The 26,098-nt window shown below is 44.5% G+C and overlaps 1 protein-coding gene across 5 annotated transcripts in view; it reads right to left on the reverse strand.

Moving 5' to 3' along the window:
• Nucleotides 1-26,098, reverse strand: part of LOC130277062 (serine/threonine-protein kinase D1-like) — a 188,413-nt gene that overhangs the window by 48,753 nt on the left and 113,562 nt on the right. For all 5 annotated transcript variants that reach the window (XM_056527327.1, XM_056527326.1, XM_056527325.1 and 2 more), the window contains 3 exons: nt 20,087-20,234; nt 15,318-15,429; nt 13,783-13,860 (listed from right to left, as the gene is read on the reverse strand). In XM_056527327.1, coding sequence (XP_056383302.1) covers nt 13,783-13,860; nt 15,318-15,429; nt 20,087-20,234 — 338 coding nt within the window. The remainder of the gene's footprint in view (nt 1-13,782; nt 13,861-15,317; nt 15,430-20,086; nt 20,235-26,098) is intronic.

The raw sequence follows: 26,098 nt of genomic DNA on the forward strand, positions 1-26,098 counted from the left end.
CGGCGCAGCGCATGACGTCAGTGCGCCGTGCATAGCAACGACGCAGGGGACGCACGCCGGAGGCCTGCAGCAGCGCGGACCCGACTCAGGTAATTATGCCACCGGGGATGGGGGGAGGCAACGGGGCAGCGGCGCCGGCAAAGGGTGCCGCTGCCCCTTCTCTCCCCCTGGCTGTCGGCGCCGCTTCTCTCCCCCTGGCTATCGGCGCCGGCAATGGGGCGCCGGCACCGATAGTCAGGGGGACAGAACGGGCAGCGGCGCCGATAGCCAGGGGGAGAGAAGGGCCGGCAGCAGAGCTCTAGACCCCAGGAAAGGCAGGGGGAGAGAAGCGTGCAGCGACGGCCTCTCTCCCCCTGCCTTTCCTGGGGGTATATCGGGTATACACGCGCACACACGCACCCTCATTTTACCATGGATATTTGGGTAAAAAAACTTTTTTTTACCCAAATATCCTTGGTAAAAGGAGGATGCGTGTTATAGGCCGGTGCGTGGTATACCCCGATAAATACGGTATATTATTTACTTCTATTTACTAATACTTTCACCAAAAAATTTTAAATTAGTATTTTTGGGGATTTTTTGAACACACTACTCTTTTTCCTTTTCTCCTTTGTCCATTGTTATTGCTAGGGGATGTATTTTTTCATTATTATCTATAATTTAACATTAAAAATACAGTAGAATATAAACATTAAATCTAGTTACAGTAACTTTAAATGTAAATATAAATGACATTGACCCCTATTCATGTGAAACCATTTTACAATATATATATATATATATATATATATATATATATATATATATATATATATATATTTGTTATTCATTATTTTAACCCCTTAAGGACAATTTTAATTTTTGCACTTGCTTTAAATTTTCCATTTACAGACCTATATCAGGGCTTGTTTTTTTGCATCACCATTTGTACTTTGTAATGGCATCAATCATTTCACCACAAAATATATGGCAAAGCCCAAAGAAATTGTGGGGCAACATTTTATGAAAGTAAGTATGCTTAAAGGGGTATTCCGGTGGAAAACATTTATGTTTGTTTTAAATCAACTGGTGCCAGAAAGTTAAACAGATTTGTAAATTACTTCTATTAAAAAAAAATCTTAATCCTTCCAGTACTTATTAGCTGCTGAATACTACAGAGGAAATTCTTTTCTTTTTGGAACACAGAGCTCTCTGCTGACATCACGAGCACAGTGCTCTCTGCTGACATCTCTGTACATTTTAAGAACTGTCTGGAGTAGGAGAAAATCCCCATAGAAAACATATGCTGCTCTGGTCAGTTCCTCAAATGGACAGAGATGTCAGCAGGGAGCACTGAGCTCGTGATGTCAGCAGAGAGCACTGTGTTCCAAAAGGAAAATAATTTTATCTGTAGTATTCAGCAGCTAATAAGTACTGGAAGGATTAAGATTTTTTTTTTTTTAAATAGAAGTCATTTACAAATCTGTTTAACTTTCTGGCACCAGTTGATTAAAAAAAAAAAAAAAAAAAAAGGGAGTACCCCTTTAAAATTGTCATCTTCTGATCCATTTAACTTTTTAATTTTTCTGTTGCTCAACCACACCCATCATGCCCTCTCCCACAGCCATGAATTGAGGGGACGTGACGTCACGACCTTGGCCACTTGAAGATTAGACAAGAAGATAAGCCACTTGAAGATTAGATAAGATGCCTAGGGCGGAGTACCCCTTAAAGGTGTTAGAGAAAGTAAAAAAAAAAAAAAAAAAAAAATACTGTAAAAATGTAAACACAGCATAATTGTGATGAAAAGACCTAATGGCAATATTTTCTACAAAATGCACTTTAAATGGGCACTGTCAGATAAAAAAAACTTTTTATATCTTGGCAAAACATTGACTTTTCTAATATACTTCATAAGAAAATTTTATTTCCTTACCATGGCTTATAAAATCATGGCTTTATCCAAGCTGAAACACAGGCATGGACAAAGTCCAGTAAGTGAGGGTGGTCTAGGACTTCTCTGTGCTCTCTCCTGTCTGATAGGACTCCTCTGTGCTCTCTCCTGCCTTATAGGACTCATCTGTGCTCTCTCCTGTCTGATAGCACTCCTCTGTGCTCTCTCCTGCCTGATAGGACTCCTCTGTGCTCTCTCCTGTCTTATAGTAATCCTCTGTGCTCTCTCCTGTCTGCTAGAGATGAGCGAATTTACAGTAAATTTGATTTGTCACGAACTTCTCGGCTCGGCAGTTGATGTCTTATCCTGCATAAATTAGTTAAGCTTTCAGGTGCTCCGGTGGGCTGGAAAAGGTGGATACAATCCTAGGAAAGAGTCCCCTAGGACTGTATCCACCTTTTCCAACCCACAGGAGCACCTGAAAGCTGAACTAATTTATGCAGGAAAGGTATCAACTGCCGAGCCGAGAAGTTCGTGATGAATCGAATTTACTGTAAATTCGCTCATCTCTACTGTCTGCTAGTACTTCAATGTGCGTGCTCCTGTCCTAGCAACAATCAGATTGCTTCTTTCATTCTTAAAAAAGGCATCTGAAAAGCCAAAGAAGCAATCTTATTGGTTGCTATTGGCAACTGCATTCACATAAATCTCCCCTATAGGTTTTGTATACTATACAATCAGGGGTGCCAATAATATTGACCAAAATTATACTGTCTTTAGGGTAAAAGGAAAACTAAAAGTACCATGCTTAACAGCTACAACTGTAAATAAATAAATAAAGGGGACACAAACTAACAAGTCCTTAGTCTGCTTCCAGGTATAAAAATCCAATTGGATTGAGCCCCTAAATTGTGCCATCTGATTTAAATGACTGGTTTTCCAATGTAAATGTCAGGATCCAGAGTGGTATGCAGGGCAGACACAGGTAGTGGATCCTCTATGTCAGTGAGGTGATGGCGTGGGCCGTACCAGGGGAACGGAATCTAAGGGGTTACTGGTTTTCACTAGAGCCCGCCGCAAAGCGGGATGAACTTGCTGCGGCAGGTAACCCCCAGGTCGTTCCACCCAATAGCAACTCAACCTCACTGACTGCTGAGTCAGGCGCGGTACACAAGGACTAGGCAAAAGGCAAGGTCAGACGTAGCAGATGGTCAGGGCAGGCAGCAACGATTCGTAGTCAAGGGCAACGGCAAGGGTCTGGATACACTGGCAAAGGACACACAGGAACGCTTTCACTGGCACAAGGCAACAAGATCCGGCAGGGACAAGAAGGGGAAGTGGGTTTTTATAGTGTAGGAAGTGCTTGGAACTAATTGGGCCAGGCACCAATTAATGGTGCACTGGCCCTTTAAATCTGAGAGACCCGGCGCGCGTGCGCCTTAGAGAGCGGGGCCGCGCACGCCGGGACTGAGCAGGAGGACGGGGCCGGTGAGAGACACGGGATGCGATCCGCGGGCAGGCACGTGCCGCCGCGGGGATCGCATCCCCGCCGAGAGACAGAGAGCAGCGTTCCCGGTCAGCGAGTCTGACCGGGGTGCTGCAAGCAGGAGAGTAACGCTGCGAGCGCTCCGGGGGAGAAGCGGGACCCGGAGTGCTCGGCATTACATTACCCCCCCTTAGGTTTCCCCCTCTTTTTGGAACCCCAGAATTTACGAATGAGTTCCTTGTCATGGATATTAGCCTTGAGTTCCCAAGACCTCTCTTCGGGTCCACAATCCACAAGAAAAAATCTTTTACCTCGGACGACCTTGAAGGCGAGGATCTCATTCACCGAGAAGACATCAGAGGACAGAGTGACAGGAGCAGGAGCGGTGACCTTGGGGGAATAACGGTTAAGTATGAGAGGTTTGAGAAGGGAGACATGGAAAGAGTTAGGAATACGAAGAGAGGAAGGAAGATGGAGCTTGTAGGAGACAGAATTTATTTGATTTTTGATTTTAAAAGGCCCGAGGTAACGAGGACCCAGCTTGTTGCTAGGGACCTGGAACTGAATGTATTTGGCGGAGAGCCATACTTTGTCACCAGGGGCGAAGACAGGAGGAGTTGGTCTCTTTTTATCCGCATGTTTCTTCATACGAGAAGAGGCCAGTAAGAGCGACTTTTGAGTCTCCTTCCAGATAGTGGAGAAGTCCCGGGTTACTTCATCCACGGCAGGAACTCCAGAGGAAGTGGGAATGGGGAGGGGGGAAGCAGGTAACGGCCGTACACCACAAAAAATGGAGACTTGGCGGAAGATTCGGAATTTTTGAAATTGTACGAGAATTCCGCCCAGGGCAGAAGGTCGACCCAATCATCTTGGTGGGAGGAGACAAAATGTCACAAGTAGTCACAAAGAATCTGGTTCACTCTTTCCACTTGTCCATTGGATTGGGGGTGATAGGAGGACGAGAAATTTAATTTGATCTTTAATTGATTACAGAGAGCTCTCCAAAATTTTGACACAAATTTAACGCCTCTATCCGAGACGATATGCGTGGGAAGCCCATGAAGACGAAAAATCTGCAGAAAAAATTGCTTCGCCAACTGTGGCGCAGAAGGAAGGCCAGGAAGCGGAATAAAGTGAGCCATTTTGGAAAAACGATCAACCACCACCCAGATGACAGTGTTGCCACGGGATAAAGGTAGATCAGTGATGAAGTCCATGGCTATGTGGGACCAAGGCTGTTCAGGCACCGGCAGTGGAAGGAGAAGAGCTGAAGGCTTCTGGCGAGGGGTCTTGTCACGTGCACACACTGTACAGGCTCGTACGAAATCGGTCACATCCTTTTCCAGGGAGGACCACCAATAGTGTCTGGCAATCAACTGTAAAGTCTTTTTGATTCCCGTGTGACCTGCCAGAAGGGAGGAATTTGAGAATCCCATTTGAGAATCCGGAGGCGAAGACGGGGAGGAACATAAGTCTTTCCTGGAGGAATAGGCACCAGAGAAGCAGGAGCAGAAGAGATCAGACACTCAAGGGATATGATGTGCTGAGGAAGGGTCTCGGCTTCAGAGGCATCGGTGGTACGAGATAGAGCATCAGCCCTGACATTCTTGTCTGCGGGACGAAAATGGATTTGAAAGTTGAAACGGGCAAAAAACAACAACCATCTAGCCTGGCAAGGATTTAGCCGCTGGGCGGATTGAAGATAAGACAGATTTTTGTGATCTGTATAGATGGTGATGGGATGAAGGGATCCTTCCAGAAGATGTCTCCACTCCTCAAGGGCCAACTTAATAGCCAATAGTTCACGGTCTCCAATGGAATCGTTTTTTCTGGAGGAGAAAAGGTTTTGGAGAAAAATCTGCAAGTGACATTTTTTCCTTTAGCGGATTTTTGTAGGAGAACAGCTCCGGCTCCAACTGAGGAGGCGTCAACCTCGAGGAAGAAAGGCTTCAGAGGATCTGGTCTGGACAAGACTGGAGCAGAGGAGAAGGCGGCTTTGAGGTGGTTAAAGGCTTCCTCCGCCTGTGGCGACCAGGATTTCGGATTAGCATTTTTCTTAGTCAGTGCTACAATAGGAGCAACGATGGTGGAGAAGTGGGGAATAAATTGACGATAATAATTAGCAAATCCGAGAAATCTTTGGATTGCTCGTAGGCCAGTGGGACAAGGCCAATCCATTACCGCAGATAGTTTATCAGGGTCCATTTGAAGACCTTGTTTGGACACAATGTATCCCAGGAAGGGAAGACTGCTGCGTTCGAATAGACACTTCTCAATTTTGGTGTAAAGTTGATTTTGGCGTAGTCGCTGGAGCACTTGACGGACATGTTCCTCTAGGTTGGAGGAAAAAAATGAAGATGTCGTCAAGATAGACTACCACACAGGAGTACAGCATGTCCCAAATAATCTCATTAACAAAGTCCTGAAAGACTGCTGGAGCATTGCAAAGACCAAAGGGCATGACTAGGTATTCAAAGTGACCATCTCTGGTATTAAAGGCGGTTTTCCATTCATCGCCTGCTCGAATATGGATGAGGTTATATACGCCCCTTAGGTCAAGTTTGGTGAAAATGTTAGCACCACACGGTCGGTCGAAGAGTTTGGAGATGAGAGGCAGAGGATAGCGATTTTTTATAGTAATTTTTTGGAGAACGCGGTAGTCAATACAGGGGCGTAGAGATCCATCTTTTTTAGCAACGAAGAAAAATCCAGCTCCAGCTGGAGAAGATGATTTCTGTATAAAACCTCTTTTGAGGTTTTCCTGTATGTACTCAGACATAGCTTGTGTTTCCGGGGCAGAAAGTGGGTAAATCCTACCACGAGGCGGTACCAGGGAGCAGGTTGATAGGGCAGTCATAGGGTCTATGTAGAGGTAAGACCCCTGCTTGCTTTTTACAAAAGACGTCCGAAAAGTCCTGATAGGCCTTAGGAAGACCTGGCAATGAAGTAGCCATGGAGACCTGGCAGGAAGAAACTGGGTGGAGACATCGCTTGTGGCAAGAAGTTCCCCAACTCTTAATGTCCCCGGTGACCCAGACGAAGCTAGGCGAATGACGTTGGAGCCAGGGCAAGCCCAGAAGAATTTCAGAAGTGCAGTTGGGCAGCACAAAAAATACAATATGTTCATGATGGTGAACTCCAACACTCATGAGTAGCGGTTGAGTGCGGTAACGCGCAGTGCAGACCAGTCTCTCTCCATTGACGGCTGAAATGAAGAGAGGTTTGACAAGACGGGTAACTGGAATATTGAATCTGTTAATTAGGGAGGCTTCAATGAAACTTCCAGAGTCCAAGAAGGCCACAGCAGAGAAGGAAGTAGTATTAGCGGGTATAGCAATCCGCACAGGTATAGTCAATCGTGGAGAGGAAGAATTTACACGTAGCAACGCCTCTCCTACGTTAAAAAGGTTTGTGTGTGCGTTTCTCAGACGCGGAGGATGAATAGGACAGTCTTTTAGGAAATGTTCGGTGCTTGCACAGTATAGGCACAGGTTTTCATTCCTACGGCGAGTCCTCTCTTGCTGGGTCAGGCGAGACCGATCCACTTGCATAGCCTCCTTGGCAGGAGTCACAGGAACAGATTGCAAAGGACGTTGGAAGAGAGGTGCCAGGGAAGGAAACCGCCTGGTGCGAACAAGATCCTTTTCCTGACGAAGCTCCTGGCGTCTTTCCATGAAACGCATGTCGATGCGGGTGGCCAAATGGATGAGTTCAGACAGGTTAGCAGGAATTTCTTGTGTGGCCAGGACATCTTTGATGTGACTGGATAAGCCTTTCTTGAAGGTCGCGCAGAGGGCCTCATTATTCCAGGATAGCTCAGAGGCGAGGGTGCGGAACTGGATGGCATATTCGCCCACTGAAGAACTCCCTTTGATAAGATTCAGTAAAGCAGTCTCGGCTGAGGAAGCCCGGGCTGGCTCCTCAAAGACACTACGTACTTCGGAGAAGAAGGACTGGATTGTAGCAGTGGCAGGATCGTTGCAGTCCCAAAGCGGTGTGGCCCATGACAAGGCCTTTCCAGACAGCAGGCTGACCACGAACGCCACCTTAGACTGTTCTGTGGGAAATTGGTCTGACATCATCTCCAGGTGTAGGGAACACTGGGACAGGAATCCGCGGCACAGTTTAGAGTCCCCACCAAACTTGTCTGGTAGAGACAGGCGGAATCTGGGAGCGGCCACTTGCTGCGGAGGAGGTGCAGGAGCTGGCGGAGGAGATGGTTGCTGTTGTTGCGGCAGCTGTTGCAGCATAGCGGTCAACTGAGTCAGCTGCTGTCCTTGTAGTGCGATCTGCTGTGATTGCTTGCCGACCACGGGGGTTAGGTCAACGACACTGGGCAGCGGGACCTCAGTGGGATCCATAGCCGGATCTACTGTCAGGATCCGGAGTGGTATGCAGGGCAGACACAGGTAGTGGATCCTCTATGTCAGTGAGGTGATGACGTGGGCCGTACAAGGGGAACGGAATCTAAGGGGTTACTGGTTTTCACCAGAGCCCGCCGCAAAGCTTGGAACTAATTGGGCCAGGCACCAATTAATGGTGCACTGGGCCTTTAAATCTGAAAGACCCGGTGCGCACGCCCTAGAGAGCGGGGCCGCGCGCGCCGGGACTGAGCAGGAGGAAGGGGCCGGTGAGAGACACGGGATGCGATCCGCGGGCGGGCACGTCCCGCCGTGGAGATCGCATCCCCGCCGAGAGACAGAGAGCAGCGCTCCCGGTCAGCGAGTCTGACCGGGGCGCTGCAAGCAGGAGAGTAACGCTGCGAGCGCTCCGGGGGAGAAGCGGGACCCAGAGCGCTCGGCATTACAGTAAAATGTATAATCCATGGGTACTGCAGGGTTCCGCTCACCTTTCAGCACCCCTTGAATGATGGACAGGGCTGGGAAGGGAGGGCAAGGGAGGAGGCATTCCATTTTACTAACTTGGCCCCACCTTCTTGACACTTGGCTGAGAAATAGAAAGGCGATTTGAGTTTTAAATTTGGCAAACATCATCAGCTCCAGGAAAAGTTTAGCTTGCTTTTATACTCTAACAGCTATCCAATATTGTCTGTAGTTCTTAGCAGCAAATAAATCTGACAGATTCCTTTTAACCATAATATCCTCCAGAGAGTCGCTTAGCGCCCATAGAGCTAGACTACACACGTGCTATAGGGCCTATGGGACAGGAGGGCCTGTGCATGATCTGCCTCTATGTGCCCCTCACAGGAACCTTATGCCCCGCTGCCTGGCCAAATAAACATACAAAGTGGCCCAATCTCTTCCTTTCCCCTGCATCGTCTGCAGGGTGCTCCCCTCCTCCCAGGCTGCTTCTTTTCTCTGCTGTGGGAACACAAGCGAGGAGGGGAAGGGGCAGGGAGAGAGCACACAGCAGGCTGTTAGGACTGCTCTTCATGCAGACCTTCAAATATATATATATATATATATATATATATATATATATATATATATATATATATATATTGTGACGATCCGTCTTGGGGATTAGGTCTGGGATCGTCCTGGACCACGCCACAGGATGCGTTTCTTCTCAATAAACCAGCAAACAAACGCTTATAATGCAAATCTGGCACCTTGCCAGTTTTATTAGACAGGTTGCAGGGAAAGAAATAAACAAAAAGCAGGAACAAAACAAAATCCTAGACCGTCTGGTCACTGACTAAACAGATCAGCTTGTCCTGACTAACAACCACTGAGCTTCCCTCAGTCGGTTAAACTTATGCCCCCTGCAACCTTCTACTCACAATTCATGGCAGTCTCTTTGAGCCTCTCCTAGCTCGGGCTGTGTACTCCTCAGCAGGCTCTGTCTCTTCCCTACAGCCCACATGCTGTCTCCTAGGAAGAGCCCAGATTAGACTGAGTCTCCATCTCATATACACTTCCCTTCCTTCCTGCCTCATTACTTAAGAAGCAGGTGAGAGCTTCTGCAGGGTGAGCCAAGGAAATACACCCTTTCCTTGCCACACTGCCACAATATATATATATATACACACACACACACACACATTGTGAGGGACATTTATAAAAGGTTTTTACACTTTTGTTGTGTGTAAAATTGACCCTAAAATAGCCATGCTACTTTTTGATAGCTTAGTCTCAACCACGTCAATTACACAGCAAGGAAACAAAGGTTAAAAAAAAACATGTAAATCACACACACCATAATACATTTCCCCCAGTGTGTGCTTGTGTGTGTATAAACATAATCTCACATAAGTTAGTACACCCATTTTTTCAAATTTTTTGTAAATATTTTATTATGTCTTTTCATGTGACAACACTGAACAAATGTCACTCTGCTGCATTGTAAAGTAGTGAGTGCACAGTGTTTCATTTTTCTGTCCCCTCAAAATAACTCAACACACAGCCATTAATGTGTAAACCTTGGCAGTGGAAATGTCCAAACTGTGCCAATATTTTTTATGACCACCATTAATTTCCAGCACTGCCTTAAAGGGGTACTCCACCTCTAGACTTCTTATCTAAAGATAAAAAGATGTCTGATTACGGAGGTCCCGTTGATGGGACCCCCGTGATCTCGGCTGCGGCATCCCAGACATCCGGAGCGAACATGGAGCTTCACAGGTTGCCACTGGAAACCTCCTCCACTCTTCCATGATGACATTACTAAGCTGGTGAACCTTGTGCTCCCCCACCTTCCATTTGAGGATGTCTCATAGATGTTTAATAAGGTTTAGGTCTGGAGATATGCTTGGTCAGTCCATCACCTTTACCCTAAGCTTTTTAAGCAGGGCAGTGGATGTCTTATAAGTGTGTTTGGGGTCCTTTTCATGTTGGAATACTGCCCAGTGGCTCAGTCTTGAATGGAAGGGCATCATGCTCTGCTTTAGTATGTCACAGTACATGTTGGCATTGATGGTTCCCTCAATAAACTGTAGCTTCCCAGTGCCAGCAGCACTCATGTAGCCCAAGACCATGACACTCCACCACCATGCTTGACCTTAGGCAAGACACACTTGTCTTTGTACTACTCACCCGGCCACCACACACACTTGACGCCATCTAAATCAAATCAAGTTTATCTTGGTCACATTGGACCATAGGACATGGTCCCAGGAATTCTTGTCTGCTAGTAAAAGCTAGTCTGCATGTCTTTAGCTATCTGTTTGCAGGCTGTCTTATGCTCTTATCTTTGGAAGAGGCTTCCATCTGGGACCGTGTATAGACCAATTTGGTGCAGTGTGTGTCATATGGTTTTAGCATTGACAGGCTAACCGCTGTCAGGGTCTTGGTAATCTTTTATAACCTAGGCCATCCTTATGAAGAGTATCAATGCATTTTTTTATAAGATCCTCAGAGACTTATTTGCCATGAGATGCCATGTTAAACTTCCAGTGTCCAGTTTTAGATAGTGTGAGAGCAATAGCACCAAATTTAAGACACCTGCTCCCCATTCACACCTGAGACCTTGTAACACTGAGGGTCTATTCAAACAGCAGAATTCCCGCACATCCGCCCCAATTCCTCTTCCGCATTCATTTGGGTGGTTTCTGGCTTGTGTGGATTTGGTGTGGGGTGTCCCGGTACCGCATCCTATACGGTACCTGTATATAGGTCCAGATAGCCAGAGTCCCTAGGACGTCGGGGTTCTTCTTATCTAGTCCGTCCCTTGTCACCTCTCATCTAGGAATTAGTAGATCTAGCAGTTTATTCAGGATTTATATAAATATAATTGTACAAACGAACATAATTGGTTAATTACCTGTACGGAGCGTAGCAGGACCTGCGGGTCACGTGATCAGGTAAACTCTATGGTTTTTGCTTAAGGACCTTTGGAGGTCCCTATGACGTATTGCAACCATCATTCCTTGTAACGGTGAGTGACAGATATTCGGACCAATAGAAACGGCCCTGCCCCTGCCCATATAAGGGAGCGGCGGCCATTGCTCACCCTCTTGTTCCTGGGCTGTTGTGAGAGAAGGATCTGCGCTGCTGTCATCAGTGAGTTAGGCCTGAGCCTTGCGGCGAAGGCTGACCATTAGGAAACCGTGAGTGTATCAATCCCTTAGCACTCTGCAAGATCACCGGACCATATCTATCCCCTAAATCCGGACAGATCTTCGCAAATAACCCTAAATTCAGAAACTTATAGGAAAAGTCAAGGTCCGCAACAACTGTCAGTCACTGAAGTGTATAGAGACTGCATTGATGAGACTGTTACTGTTCATTGGATGTATCGCAAGCCTTTGAGTAAAGTTGGACCTTCAGTTATTATTTGCATGCACGTATCGTTACTGGGAAGGGCGGCGATAGGCCGGAGAATTACCTTAGCATCCTAGCCCCCAGCCTGGCGTCACGAACAATAGTGTTAACCTTCACCCCTGATATACTAAAGCAAAACCCTCACTACTTTACCCCGACCACAGAGGCCTACCACAGGTGCGTAATCCGTGTGGAATCTGCATGCGTAAATTCAGAAGTGTGAATGGGAGTGTGGAATCCCATAGAAGTCTATTGGGCTTTAATTTGAGGAGGAATCCGCATGTGGAATCTGTGCGGAATTCCACATGCAGAAATTCTGTTGTGTGAATAGACCCTTACAAGTTACATGACACACCTGTTTACTAACTTTTGTTGCCATGGTTTAGACATTAAACACTGTAATACAGGCTGTGTGTTTACTACTTTACATTGTAGCTGAGTATCATTTCTTTATCGTTGTCACATGAAAAGATATGATAAAATATTTACAAAAAAGAGAAGGGTTTATTCAATTATGTGAGATACTGTATATCTTACATATGTGAATATACCTTTCACAGGACACACAAATGCAGTGGTGTGTGAAAACTGCTTCATGTGAGAAGTCATGGCTCCATTCAAGCACCTGAACATTAGCACTAGAAAATATTTGGCAGGCTTGTAGACAATGAAAACAGCAGTGGCCAGGCAGAATTGTACCACGACATTCATTCACCCTAGGTAAGATGGAAAAACCCCTTTAAGTTACGTTCACATGTTTGTAACCTGTAGCAGGCTTCCCACTGCCAGAAATCCGCTGTATTTACTTCAATGGGTCAGCCGGCAATCTACACATCTGCCACTATTGTAAATTTTCTGCTGACCCATTGCACTAAACTTGCATCGGATTTCCTGCAGTAAAATCCTGTTGCGAGTTACGAGCACCTGAATGTACGCCCCCTCCATGCATCTCTATATGAGAGCCAGAAATGCCCCAGCGCTGTATCTCCAACTTTTTCATAGACATGCTCCAGTGTCCTCTCCATGAATGGGGAGAGCCAGGGCGCCGGGCAGCAGGTTGCGAGGGTCCCAGGGGTCGACCCCTGCGATCAGACTCTTATCCCCTATCCTATGGATAGGGAATATGTTGTTCAGTACTAAAGTACCCATTTAACTAAATAGGATCCTACGGTGTTGTTCCTGTGCAGAAGATGGCAGCTTAATTTTACACCACCTATAAGCTGGTTTGCGATAGTATAATGCAACAGAAAATGGAATAAAAACAGTACAATTCTAAACGCAAACTTGACCTAATAAAAATGGTTTTCACAAAGAAAGAAGCAACATGGCAAGCGTGGTGCAAAAAAAAAAAATGGTGCACAGCAAATCTAAATAAGGTGCGAAAGGCACAAAAGAAAAGAAAAGGTGCCAAAAAAAAACATCAAACTTGATAGAAACTAGGCACTAAGAACATAATACAGTTGGCCGAATATGTAAAAATGCTCTTTGTGTAGTGCATACTGGAGATATCCAGTGCTGAAAAACTTATACCCTATTCTAAGGACAGGGGATAAGTTTCAGATCGCGGGGGGTCCGAGCACTGCCCCCCCCCCCCCCCCCCGATCTCCTGTAAGGGGCCCCCTGCGATCTCCTGTACAGGGCCCCGGCTTGCTGGACAGATAGCGGTAGTCGATCACCGCACAAAGCAGCAGCTGACACGCCCCCTCAATACAACTCTATGGCAGAGCCGGAGCGCTGCCTTCGGCGATCTCCGGCTCTGCCATAGCGATGTATTGAGGGGGCATGTCAGCCGCCACTTTGTGCGGTGGTCGACAACCGCTATCTGTCCAGCGAGCTGGGGCCCTGTACAGGAGATCGCGGGGGGGGGGAGGGAGGTGCCAGCAGTCGGACCCCCCGCGATCTGAAACCTATCAGCACTGGACTACCCCTTTAATAATTCTTTTTTCAAATTCACTATGGTGTAAATTATCTTCATTACCTTGGCATTTATAATTTTTTGTTGTGATTAAATATTTTGGAAATAAGCATGGCGTACACCCATAGATAAGTAATGCCCTATTACATGTTTTTACATTTTATTTGGAAGGGTGACAATAAAATTAGATTGTTTGATGAATAAATCAAATATGGTAGTATGTAAGGGGATCATCACTAAATTTACCAGCACATTAATGGTGTAAAATATCACTCAGTAAACTTACCTTGTAAAACTTTCCACCAGTTTCATTATGGAATAAGGTTATACATTTACTGTCCAGCTGCCAGTAATGCTTTTTTTTCTGCAGGATAAATAAAACATCATATTAAACATTGAATTTTAAATACCATTATTGATATTATGATTCATATTTGTTGGGAGAGTGGCTTTTATAAAATTTTTTCAAAGTTTCTTAATATTTATTTTACCATATTTAAGCACCCATAGGGGACTATTAACAGCAATCATTACATTGCTATGGACTGTTCAGTATTTTGTAATATCATAGTACTGAACTGCTGATCTGTACTGTCGGTGATACTCTTGAACTGCTTGGCTTTGCAGACTGCACAAGGCCATCCTGCATGCCAGAGTGAGGTAAGAGACCTCCGGCAGCCATCATCGGATTTCTGCTATTGCATTGCAGGGGGTCCGATAAGCCCACCAGAACCCACTGGCACCTCTATTTTCCCTATAGATGCCGTGATCAACATTGATCACAGCATCTATAGGGTTAATGGCAGACATCAGCGTGATCACAGATATCTGTCATTATCGATGAGTCCCAGGCTGCTGATAGCCGCGCTGCAAATGTACGGTCCTGTGCACAAAGTTACTGGCTGCAGCGCCGTACATTTACGCCGCATGTCCTTAAAGGGGTACTCCGCCCCTAGACATCTTATCCCCTATCTAAAGGATAGGGGATAAGATGTCAGATCGCCGGGGTCCCGCTGCTGGGGACCCCGGGGATCGCTGCTGCAGCACCACGCTATTATTACTGCGCAGAGCGAGATCGCTCTGCACGTAATGACGGGCAATACAGGGGCCGGAGCATCGTTACGTCAGGGCTCCGCCCCTCGTGACATCACGGCCCGCCCCTCGTGACGTCACGGCCCGCCCCCATCAATATAAGTCTATGTGAAGGGGGCGTGGCAGTCGTCACGCCCCCTGCCATAGACTTGCATTAAGGGGACGGGCCGTGATGTCATGAGGGGCGGAGCCATGACGTCACGCTGCTCCGGCCCCTGTATCGCCCGTCATTACGCACAGAGCGAACTCGCTCTGTGCAGTAATGATGGTGGGGTGCCACAGCGGCGATCCCTGGGGTCCCCAGTAGCGGGACCGCGGCGATCTAACATCTTATCCCCTATCCTTTGGATAGGGGATAAGATGCCAGGGGCGGAGTACCCCTTTATGGGGTTAAAGGTAATGAGAACAATCCTGTATTTTTTCTACATTTAAGCTATGTTAACACAGTGTATTGTAATGCATGTTTTATTTATTTTTTTTAAGTGCAAATCGCTGAAAATTTGCATGTGTATTGTATTCACAGAAGGTCTAAGCAGTAAGACCTGGTGCAATCAACAACTTTTGACATGTCTGAGCGACAGACAACAGTAATGCTTTAACAATTCTTAAATGCTCACTATGGAAACAATGGCCCACATTTACAACACAATACATGACTTCTACCACATTTAATTTGCAAAAAAAAAAAAAACTGTGTTTCAAAAGGGACCAATTTTTATTTCTACCCACCATACTATCCTTGCTAGTAAAGTGGACCAGCCAGCCTTCCATCAACACACAACTATTTTTCTTCTTGTTATATCGCACAGACTGTACAACTCTCATGAGTGGGATGAAGTTACTGTTCAAAGAAAAACAATGGTTGTTAGCAAAGCTGTAACAAAACCAGATTTAGCACCCTATGCTAGTCACAATAGGTCCTTTACATGTTATATTGTCCCATGTACTAAAGATAAGCAGTCAAGCAGCCAGTGGAAATACTGTTGCTACAATGTATAAGAAAAATATCAAATATTCATATAAATCAAATATTGATAAAAAAAAAAAAGTAATTACAAATGTAGTACAGAAATATGCAGTTACAATATAATTATATAAAATTCAATTATATAAAATTCAATGACCCTTATTTACTAAGAGTGGAGTGTAGGTTTCTTTGGGTTTTTTTTTTTTTTTTTTGCCTACAATTATTTTTCCATGGTATTTGCAAAGCTTTCCCTACATTTTGCACTTTTCCCTACATTTTGCTTTTTTTTTTTTTTTACACATGCTCTGATCTGTAGGGTTTTCCTCAACTCAAATCCACCACATTTTCTGTGGAAACCTTAGTAAATATGTAGGGTTTTTGTGAAAATGTCGGGAACACGCCCCTTTTCCGTGACCATGCCCCTTTCCCCTGACAGACACGCCGCTTTTACGGGTTTTCTCAGTAAAATGGAGAGTTGGTCGGGTTCTTCATTTCTGGTGCAGACAGAATTTCTGGTGCAATGAGCCAGATACTGGCACACAACCTGACAAAACATGTCGGGTTTACAATAGTAAATCATGGCCTATGTGTGTGTATGTGTGTGTATGTGTGTGTATGTGTGTGTATGTGTGTCTGTGTGTGTGTATGTATGTGTGTATGTTCCAGCATCACTTCCAAACGGCTAAAGATATTAACATGAAACTTGGCACACATGTTACTAATATGTCAACAAACATAGGATATGTAATTTAACCCTTACTCACCCCCATTTGCCAGAGTCGGGGGTTTTTGTTTAAAGTCCCATACAAGTCAATGGGAAATATTTGTTAATTCATAACTTCCAAACGTCTGGAGATATTTTGCTAATACTTGGTCACGTGTTATTTATATGTCCACTAAAAATATAGGATAGTTAATTTAACCCTTAACTACCCCCATTTGTGAGGGTCGAGGTTTTTGTTTAAAGTAAATGTATGTTCCGGCATAACTTCTGTACCGCAGGAGATATTTCAGTAATACCTGGTACACATATTACTTATATGACATAAAAATATATGATAGTTAAATTAACCCTTACCTATACCTTTATATAAAAGATGGGTTTTTGTTTCAAATCCCATGCAAGTATATGGGACTTCCAGTACCTTACTGCACATGCTCTGCATCTTCTGGTGAATGTGTCAGTCGTGGCTTGCAAGCCACACCTCATCTCAAAAAGACACACCCACTGTTTAAGCCCCCCCTCTCTACCCTTTTTGTGCATCGGTCTGGCTTGCAAATTACGCCAAGTCCCACAAAGCCACGTCCCCTTCTATTTTCAGCTTACAATATCTTCATTACAAATCAGTCCCACCTGGGGACAGGATATGAGGATGGGATAGGAGGTCGGGATATTAGGATGGGACATAAGGACAGGATAGGAGGACGCGATATGAGGTCGGGATATGAGGATGAGATACGAGGAAAGGACATGAGGTTGGGATATGAGGACGGGATATGAGGTCGGGATATGAGGTCGGGATATGAGAATGGGATATGAGGACAGCATATGAGATTGGGATAGGAGGTTGGGATATGTGGACGGGATATGGGGTTGGGATATGACAACAATATATGAGGATTGGATATGAAGTCAAAAGCTTCCTCCTTTTTTGATTTTCCTCCTCAATAAGGATTAGGAAGGAAAAACAGGACAACGCCAGGTACTCAGCTAGTTAATATTTAATGTTTTCTATCCTATACAGTGAATGCTGTAAAAGAAAAAAATAGATCACCTATAAACCTGAACATAAAATAATCTCTAACATAAAGAAAATTAAAAATGGAGCCTACTCACATGCAGGACCAATACCACAACATATTAGGTAAGTTACACATTTATGTTTTTTTTTGGCCAATACATAAATGTATGCATATACACAAAATATTAAAATTAGATAAAAGGAACAATGCAATGTACAGGAGTAACCATAGTGGGTTGATAGCTAATGAAATGTACTAAAACAGAACAAATATATGCATAAATAGAATAATTAAGAGTCATTACAACTGTTTTAGTATATTTCATTAGCGATAACTTAGCTATGGTTTTTCTGGTGCATTGCTTTATCCCATTCATCTGATTGTAATATTTTGAGTATATATGCATACTTTTGTGTGTTTAATAATAAAACTATTTGTAATTTAATATGTTGTAGTATGGGCGCAGTGCATATAAAATGTGTAAAAATAAATAAATGACCTAATGTCACAATTGCTGTTTTCTTGGTCACCCTGTCTCACAAATACGTGTGTGTTTTAGCCTAAAAGAACTGAACAACTCTTTAGGGGTAATACTCTTCCCCCCCCCCCCCCCCACCACCACACACACACACACACACACACACACCCACAATAAAACCACTTTGTATTAGACCCTTTGCTAAACTATACCACTAGGTGTCAGGGTAACTTTAAGAAAAAAAACAGCCAAACACTTACATGATCATGAATTGATACATTATGGCCAGCATTTATCATTGTAGGTGTAAGTGAAGCATTTTTCTACACCTTTTTTTGTGTTCTGGTAATGTGTAAGAGCACCAAATTTATTAAATGGTTACAGAGCATTTGATAAATTTTGTGCAGGTCACATTTTCTGAAATCTCTCTTTTCACATACACCAAAAAGTTAAGCTAAGTCTGGGCTGGTGTAGTTTTTTTTAGACTTTTCAGTGGCTTTTTGCCTTTTTTGCGCATTTTTACAAAAAGGCACAGTTCATAAAACCCTTCCATATTACGTGTATTGCCAAAATCAGTGGATTGCAACTCAAAATCAGCAGAAATGTGTAAACCAAAAGGAGCAAAAAAGGCGCAAATAAGCCCTGCTTGCATCTTTTTAGCGCCTTTTCTAGACATAAAAAATTGTCTAAAGACAATGATAAATGTCAGCCAAAGTGTTCCTAGAGAGTTCTTATCCAAGATGCTGCATACTAATAGATGCTGACTTGTAATAAATAGTATTCCCTACTGCCTTTAATTATGTCAGGAGAACACTTAGTATGCAATACTTTGTTTTTGCTAGCACATGAGTGTATGCTGCAAATTAAGTAAACATCCAAAGCAACCCTGACGTTTTGCCGGCATACCAGCTTTGCTGAGAGTAAGAAGCTAAACATTCTTTATCTGCGGCATACACTAATGTGTTAGTAAAATTAAGTATTGTATACTAAGTGTTCCCTGGGCATGTAGGAACTGCTATCCATCACAGCTTTTGGGGAGAAGGGTCTTTTGTTATGTGATTACCCAGCAGGGGTTTACCCCTAAAGGGCCGTGTAATTATTTGTGTTCTCTTTTGTTTTGTTTTCTCTTGCACCTTATATATGTATATACTGTATGTTTCAAATTCAAAGGCATACAATTACAAAAAATATTGGGAATACTGGAGTACTAGAGATATCGCTTTTATTTTTCTTGTACACCATGAAATTAACTATAAGGCTATAAAGTTTATCAAGCTAGTGCACTCGTAAATTCCATTGAAACTAGAGGTAGAGAACCTCCAGCCTGGGGGTTATATGCGGTCCGCAACATCAATTTTTGTGACCCGCCAGTTATTCCCAACTTGAGTGCTGCAGCATTACGGTGGGTAAGATGGCCACAAGATGCCTGTGACATAGGACCACCACAGACATCCTAGAATGAACACCTAGTGATGGTGCCACTGCTACTAAAGGCCACAAGCATCTCTTCCTCTGTTAGGTGCACAATGAGTGATGTTATTGTGCATGTTCTGAATAAAGAGATGAGGCCTCTAGGGGCTTCTAGGGGCTAGAAGAAGACCACGGTGACTCCCGGTAAGTCTAGGTAAGTATGTGTTTTTGTTTTAACCATTAGAAGGGTCCTATTTACAGGGAGCCCTTAAACTACAGGGGGGGGGGGCAAAATGACAATAGGGGTCCTTAATCCACCTACATGAGGCAAGTTAACTACAGGGTGTTCTAAAACTACCTACAGGATGCAGGATAACTATGGGGAGGGGGGGGGAACTATATACAGGGGATTCTACATACAGGATGTCCTATATATAGGTGGCAAACTACCTATTTTCATGGGCAAGCAACCTTAAGGGAACCTTATCTTCAGAGGACAAGCTACAGTTGGGTGGAGGAGCAAACTACCTCCAGACTAAACTAATTTTTAAGTTAATAATTTTGTAAGTCTCGCAAATATTCATATAAATATAAAAATGCCCTCACCAGAAAAAAAGGTCCCCTACCCCTGGTCTAGATCCAAATTTCTACCACAGCCCTATCCCCGATTAATAATCCACAAATCCACTTTAGACTTGAATGGGATAACTAATAATCTAACAATGACATATACTATTCTTGAAGGAACTTTCTAACTTAATGCTTTTCATAAGAGAGTTGGGTATCAATCTGGACCACTTTCTTTTAGGAAAAGGTAAAATACAGATCATTCCTGATTTTTATTAACCTAATTTTTTTATGTAGTTTGAGATCACGGCCATATACAGTTTACATATTTACCTATCAAACATTGGGTTATCACATGGGCACATTGTGCTTTCTGTACTTTTCATCAGACTCTCCTCTTCATCGTGTGTGCTACCACTGAGGCTGACTGGTCTATCATTTTCACTTTCATCCTCAACATCTTGGCCAAAACTTTCTGTATCTGTAAACAAAAGGACCAATATTTTAGCATTACATTTTCAGTTAGGAAAAAAAAAGCACACTACGTTTTAAATGCTGAGCTTATATTCCACATATCATGACTACAATACCTTTCCATATCCCATTATATTGCAACATAATGGCACAGAGATGCTACTGTGGCAAGATGAAAGTCGAAGCAGCTCCGACTCATTTGTATGGCAAGGAAGGTGTTCCAGATAAAAACAGTTTTAAAGGATTTGAACATCTTTTTAAAGTAGCACTCATAAAATTAACCACTGAAAGTAATAGGAAAATTCAGCTTGGAACATACGCTGATGTTTTTTTAAACAAAAGCTGAAATGCCACAGTCCACTGCATTTCTGTACTGCAACAGTAAGGCAGCTAATTGACAGAAGGTGAATACAATATCTAAAAAGTTGTTTGCATTTGCAAGTTAGGAAAAACCATTAGACAACTGTTGTTGAAGGTATAAATTGTAATTTGCACAAAATCTGAATTTGGAGCTGTCATATAAAAAAAAGGATGTAATACTAAGTTTTAGTTGTAGAAAGTTATAGGAAAAAACATGGATTGTCGACACTTCTGAAAATCGTCAATTTATTGCAGGTAAAAACAAGATACAAAGGTATAAAAGTAAACTTTCATGTAGCATAGAATAGCAAGGTTTGTTTTTCCTATTCTACTGAGTGCCTCCGTGCACCCCTTCTCACTGTAGCTAGATATACACAGATTGACAAAAATAAATAAAATAATGCACGCAGATAGGAATGCTAGCGTGCAGCAAAATTGCAAAAGCATGCAGTTATATCTTAGGCAGATATGTAAATGATAAAAGGTGAGGTTTGATTAGACACTGGGTGTAAGGCTGGGTTCACACGGCAGAATGTTTGCCCAGAAAACATGATCCGGTGGGCCTAGGACATTTGGAAATGCAAGACAGCAATGCATTTCTGAGCTGAATCCACAGAAAGAATAAGACAAGTCTATTCTTTTTGCGGACATGGGAGTTTGGGAGTAGCTGGAAGGATTAAGAAATTTACACATTTGTTTTACTTTCTGGCACTAGTTGATTTATAAACATTTCTTTTCCACTCCTATACGCACTGAATAGGCTCCAGATGACCCAGAAAGACTATCAGCATTTGATTCACCAACAAGCAGGAGCAGATTCCTTGTCCGCCATACACCTCTTTCTATGCCCAGAGCTTTTCCAGGTGCTTAGCAAAAGGAAATTTGTTGTCACTGTGCCTTTTACGTGTCTTGCAATTGACAGCAGCCACCATAGTTTTTGTTTTCAGTGGTGTCATGAATGTGAAACCTGGACTGTTATGGACTAGAACTGTATCTTCTATAGTGACCAATCCTAGTCATGTTTGGGATTCAACAATAGGATTGGAACATGGAGGCCTTGTCTGCGACATGCTGCCCCAACTGCTGGTGTGATCATCTGGGGAACCATCTCAAACGACAGTCAGTAACCCCCAGTAGTGAATTGAGGAACACTAACAGCTCAGCAATTCGTGCAGGCCATATGTGTTGCCTCTCATGGAAGAGTTTAACCCCTTAGGGACTCAGCCTATTTTCACCTTAAGGACTCAGCAAATTTTCATTTTTGCATTTTCGCTTTTTCCTCCTTCCGTTCTAAAAAAGGAAGGAGGGGGCTCACGTTTCTATGCAGTGCAATATTAGGCAAAAATGACAGCATATCTTTATTCTGTGTGTCCATCCGGTTACAAGAATACCCAATTTATATAGATTTTATTTTATTTTAATACTTAACAAAATTATAAACTACATGCACCGAAATTAGTATGTTTAAAATTGGCATTTTATGACCCCTATAACTTTTTTTTTTCCGTGTACGGGGTGGTATGAGAGCTCATTTTTTGCATCGTCATCTGTAGTTTTCATCGGTACCCTTTTTGTTTTGATGGGACTTTTTGATCGCTTTTTATTAATATTTTTATGGTATATGAAGTGACCAAACATATACAATTTTGGACTTTGGTGTTTTTTTACGTGTACGCCATCGACCGTGTGGTTTAGCTAACCTAATGTTTTAATAGTTTGGACATGAGGATGTACCATATATGATTATTTTTATTCTTTATTACATAATTTTATTTAAAAAAATGGGAAAAGGTTTTTTTTTTTTTTTTACTTTTAATAGGGCTACAACATGCAATCTTCTGATTGCATTCACTGTTCAGTTTTTCAGTTCTCTGTCATTGCAAAGCACTGATCAGTGAAACCGGCGGTCTGCTGCTCTAGCAGGCATTGAGCAGTAGATCGCCGATCGGACAACGGAGAGGCAGGTGAGGTCCCTCCCGTCGTCCGGTAAGCTGATCAGGACATTGCGATTTTGTCGCGATAGTCCCGATCAGCTCCACTGAGCTGCCGGGATTATTTTACTTTCGTTTTAGACGCTGTCATCAACTTTGATCACGGCGTCTAAAGGGTTCATGCCGGGCATCGGCCCGATTGGCCGTGCCCGGCATTAGCCCGATTGTCCGTGCCCGGCATTAGCCGTGGGTCCTGGCTGCCCGTAGCAACCGGGACCCACTGGGTTTAACCCGTTCTCTGCTGGTGAGAACGGTTTAATCCCAATAAACGGGACCAGGGCGTACAGGTACGCCCTGAGTCCTTAAGGATCGGGGATGCAGGGCATATGCATATGCCCTGCGTCCCCAAGAGGTTAAAACTGGCATTTTTTAGCAGGATAATGCTCACCTCCACACATACAAGGGTTTCCCAGGAATGTCTCTGCCAGATTGCAACACTTCCTTGGCCTGCCTGTTTGTCAGATTTAAAGGGGTACTCCGGCCCTAAGACATCTTATCCCCCTATCCAAAGGGGAGAACCCAGAGAATCTCCTAGACTGGGCAAAAACCAGGCAAACATGTCCATATTATTTAAAAAGAAAGGCAGTGTCTCGCCAGCTCGACTGCTTAAGATAGCGCTGGACGCTCATTCTCCACAAGACTCCCACGAGGAGGGTAAGCCAGACAGTGACACTGAGGGGTGCTCCTCCACAGTGGTTACACAGAACTTTCTGAAATCCTTTCTGAAGAAAGCCCTTGCACAAGTGGTTAAAGGGGTATTCCAGACAAAAACATCTTATCTTTGGATAGGGGATAATATGTCTGATCGTGGGGGGCCCACCACTGGGATCCTCCCTGCGATCTCCCTGCAGCAGCCCGCATTCTATGCGCAGCTGCATCTGAAGTTTCAGAAACCGCCGGGCTTCCGAGATGGGGACGTGACGTCACGCCACGTCCCCTCCATTCATTTCTATGGGAGGGGGCGTATCGTCTGCAACGCCCCCTCCCATAGACATGAATGGAGGGGGCGTGGCGTGACATCACGTCCGTGTCTTGGAAGCCGCAGACGCAGCTACGCATTACGCATAGAACGCGGGCTGCTGCAGGGAGATCTGTGGTCTTCTCTCCTTTGTCGACACTGCAGCCATTCTACAGACTGCCAGAAAAAAATAGGCCCATCACCTATAGAGATGCTAAAGTCGCCCTATATTAGGACATTGCACCCTCTACCTTGGCCAAAAGAAGAAACCTACACCCGTTGCTGGAACAACTGAGAGGTATGGGGCTCCAGTATGCCTGGCTCTTCCCATTCGGCCTCTCCCACAACAACCGGCGCATTGCGGTCAGGACGCTGGCTGATCTGGAGCTTCTTTGGCCCGCACTGGGTATACCTCCAGTAGAGATACCCTCCTGGATGTCAGTGACTGACCTGAAGCCGCTTCCCCCAATGCCGAAGCCGGATGAATGGAAGGTGGTGTCTTGCACCAAATCCTCTAAAAAGAAGAAAACGCCCAATAAAGAGGGACCTCTGCCACGCAGAAGCTCCTTGATGCTACAGTGAGAATCCAGTCCTTGACTGCAAATTGAGTGGAGCTCCGCCGACCTCCCCCACCTTGCCGTGTTTATTCTCCCCCCATGCGGACACCAGGTTTGAAGGTTGCAGGGCCTTTGGGCCCACTGCTTGTTTTTGCCCCTGTTTGCTCTGCCCGTCTCCCTATACACCAGTTCACCAGTTGTGGAATGGCCACACAGCCATGGCATCATCCCTAGGCTATTCAACCCCCCCCCCCATCTGTTACTTTACCCCTCTGTTTCCTTCCTGTCCTCTCCATTATTGCTCCTCTGCATCACTACCTACACTTTTCACTTTAACGTACCTTCACCCTTGCCGTTCTCTAACCCCTTTAACCCCCCCTCCACCTCCATTTTCCTCTGTATTGCTTTACCTGCTCTCCCTTTGCTTTAATGCCTCTCTCTTCCTTGCTCAGACTCTACCCCCCTCCTTTCCTATCCTCCCTCCCCCTCTATTTGCACTGATGTCAGACCTTTCTGCTGTTTCTTTTAATGTTAGGGGTCTGAACACCACTTAAAAAAGGCACCATGTTATGACTCTCAAAGGAGGCATAATGCCTCTATAGTGTTTTTGCAGGAAACGCATTTTAAGAAAGACAAGATACCGAAACTACCCACTAAGTATTACTCCCACTGGTTTCACTCATGTCGTGGCTCTTCGGCGTCGAAAAGGGGTATCGATAGCCATACACCGCACCCTCCCAGTCAAATTTCTTAAGCAATATTCAGATTCAGAAGGGAGAGCCCTGTTATACAGCTGTATACAGCTTTATCAATCTACCTATACTCTAATATTTACTCCCCAAATCACGCCCAGGTGCCATGGCTTTTATCTACTCTGTCCGACTTAAAATTGTTTGCGGAGGGGCCGATCATATTAGGTTCTCACATGAATGTTGCTTTGAATACGTGCATAGATTCCTCATCTGCCTCCTCTAGCATTTGTCAACGTTCTTTGTCGAGATTGCATACTAAACTTGCTGATTTATCCCTTGTAGATTCCTGGCGCTCTCTGCGACTCTGTCCGAGACTACACGTACTACTCCTCCGTCCATGATTCCTATCACCGACTGGACTATCTGCTGATCCATGCCTCCCTCCTTCCTGTGCTCACCTCTATAGGTATTGACACGATCACGATCTTAGACCACACTCCTATCTGTATCTCTCTTTCCCTACTGAACTCTCCTCCTTCTCCCCGTACTTGGAGGCTGAAGGAAAGAACCCTAGAAAATCCCTGAGCCATGGCTGACCTTAGGAAACATATTAAGACATACTTTGAGAATAATCAGGGCTCTGACCCATCTCCCCCCATGATTTGGGAGGCCCACAATGCATATATACATGGGATTCTCATCTCCTGGGGCACGGCACTCAAAAAAGAGTATAGGAAGCGAGTTGATGACCTACTGCAGGAGATCTCAACATTTTAAAGAGCTCATAAACGCACACAACTCATTGCGACCTTGGAAAAGCTGAAGTCCTTAAAGGGGTACTCCGGTGCTTAGACATCTTTTCCCCTATCCAAAGGATAGGGGATAAGATGCCTGATCGCGGGAGTCCCGCCACTGGGGACCCCCGTGATCTTGCACGCGGCACCTCGTTTATAATCAATCCCCGGAGCGTGTTCGCATTCTGATTACCAGCGACCACAGGGCTGACGGCGTGTGACGTTACGCCTCCGCCCCCGTGTGACATCACGCTCCGCCCCTCAATGCAAGCCTATGGGAGGGGGCGCGCATAAACTTTCATTTATTAAGAAATTGTGTCCTGCTCCAGCATATTCTTCCTGGCCGGGTTATATAACCTCATGGGAAAAGGAGCTGGGTCTTAACCTTTCTGACTCTGAGGTGGATTACATTCATAAACACTCTCAGGGTTACTCAAGATGTATCCGCCTGAGAGAATCTCACTTCAAATTTCTGTCCAGAAGGTACGGAACCCCTGAATTCCTATATACACACGGCTT

This window comes from Hyla sarda, chromosome 6 (assembly GCF_029499605.1).
Source record: "Hyla sarda isolate aHylSar1 chromosome 6, aHylSar1.hap1, whole genome shotgun sequence".
In the NCBI taxonomy this organism is placed as follows: domain Eukaryota; kingdom Metazoa; phylum Chordata; class Amphibia; order Anura; family Hylidae; genus Hyla; species Hyla sarda.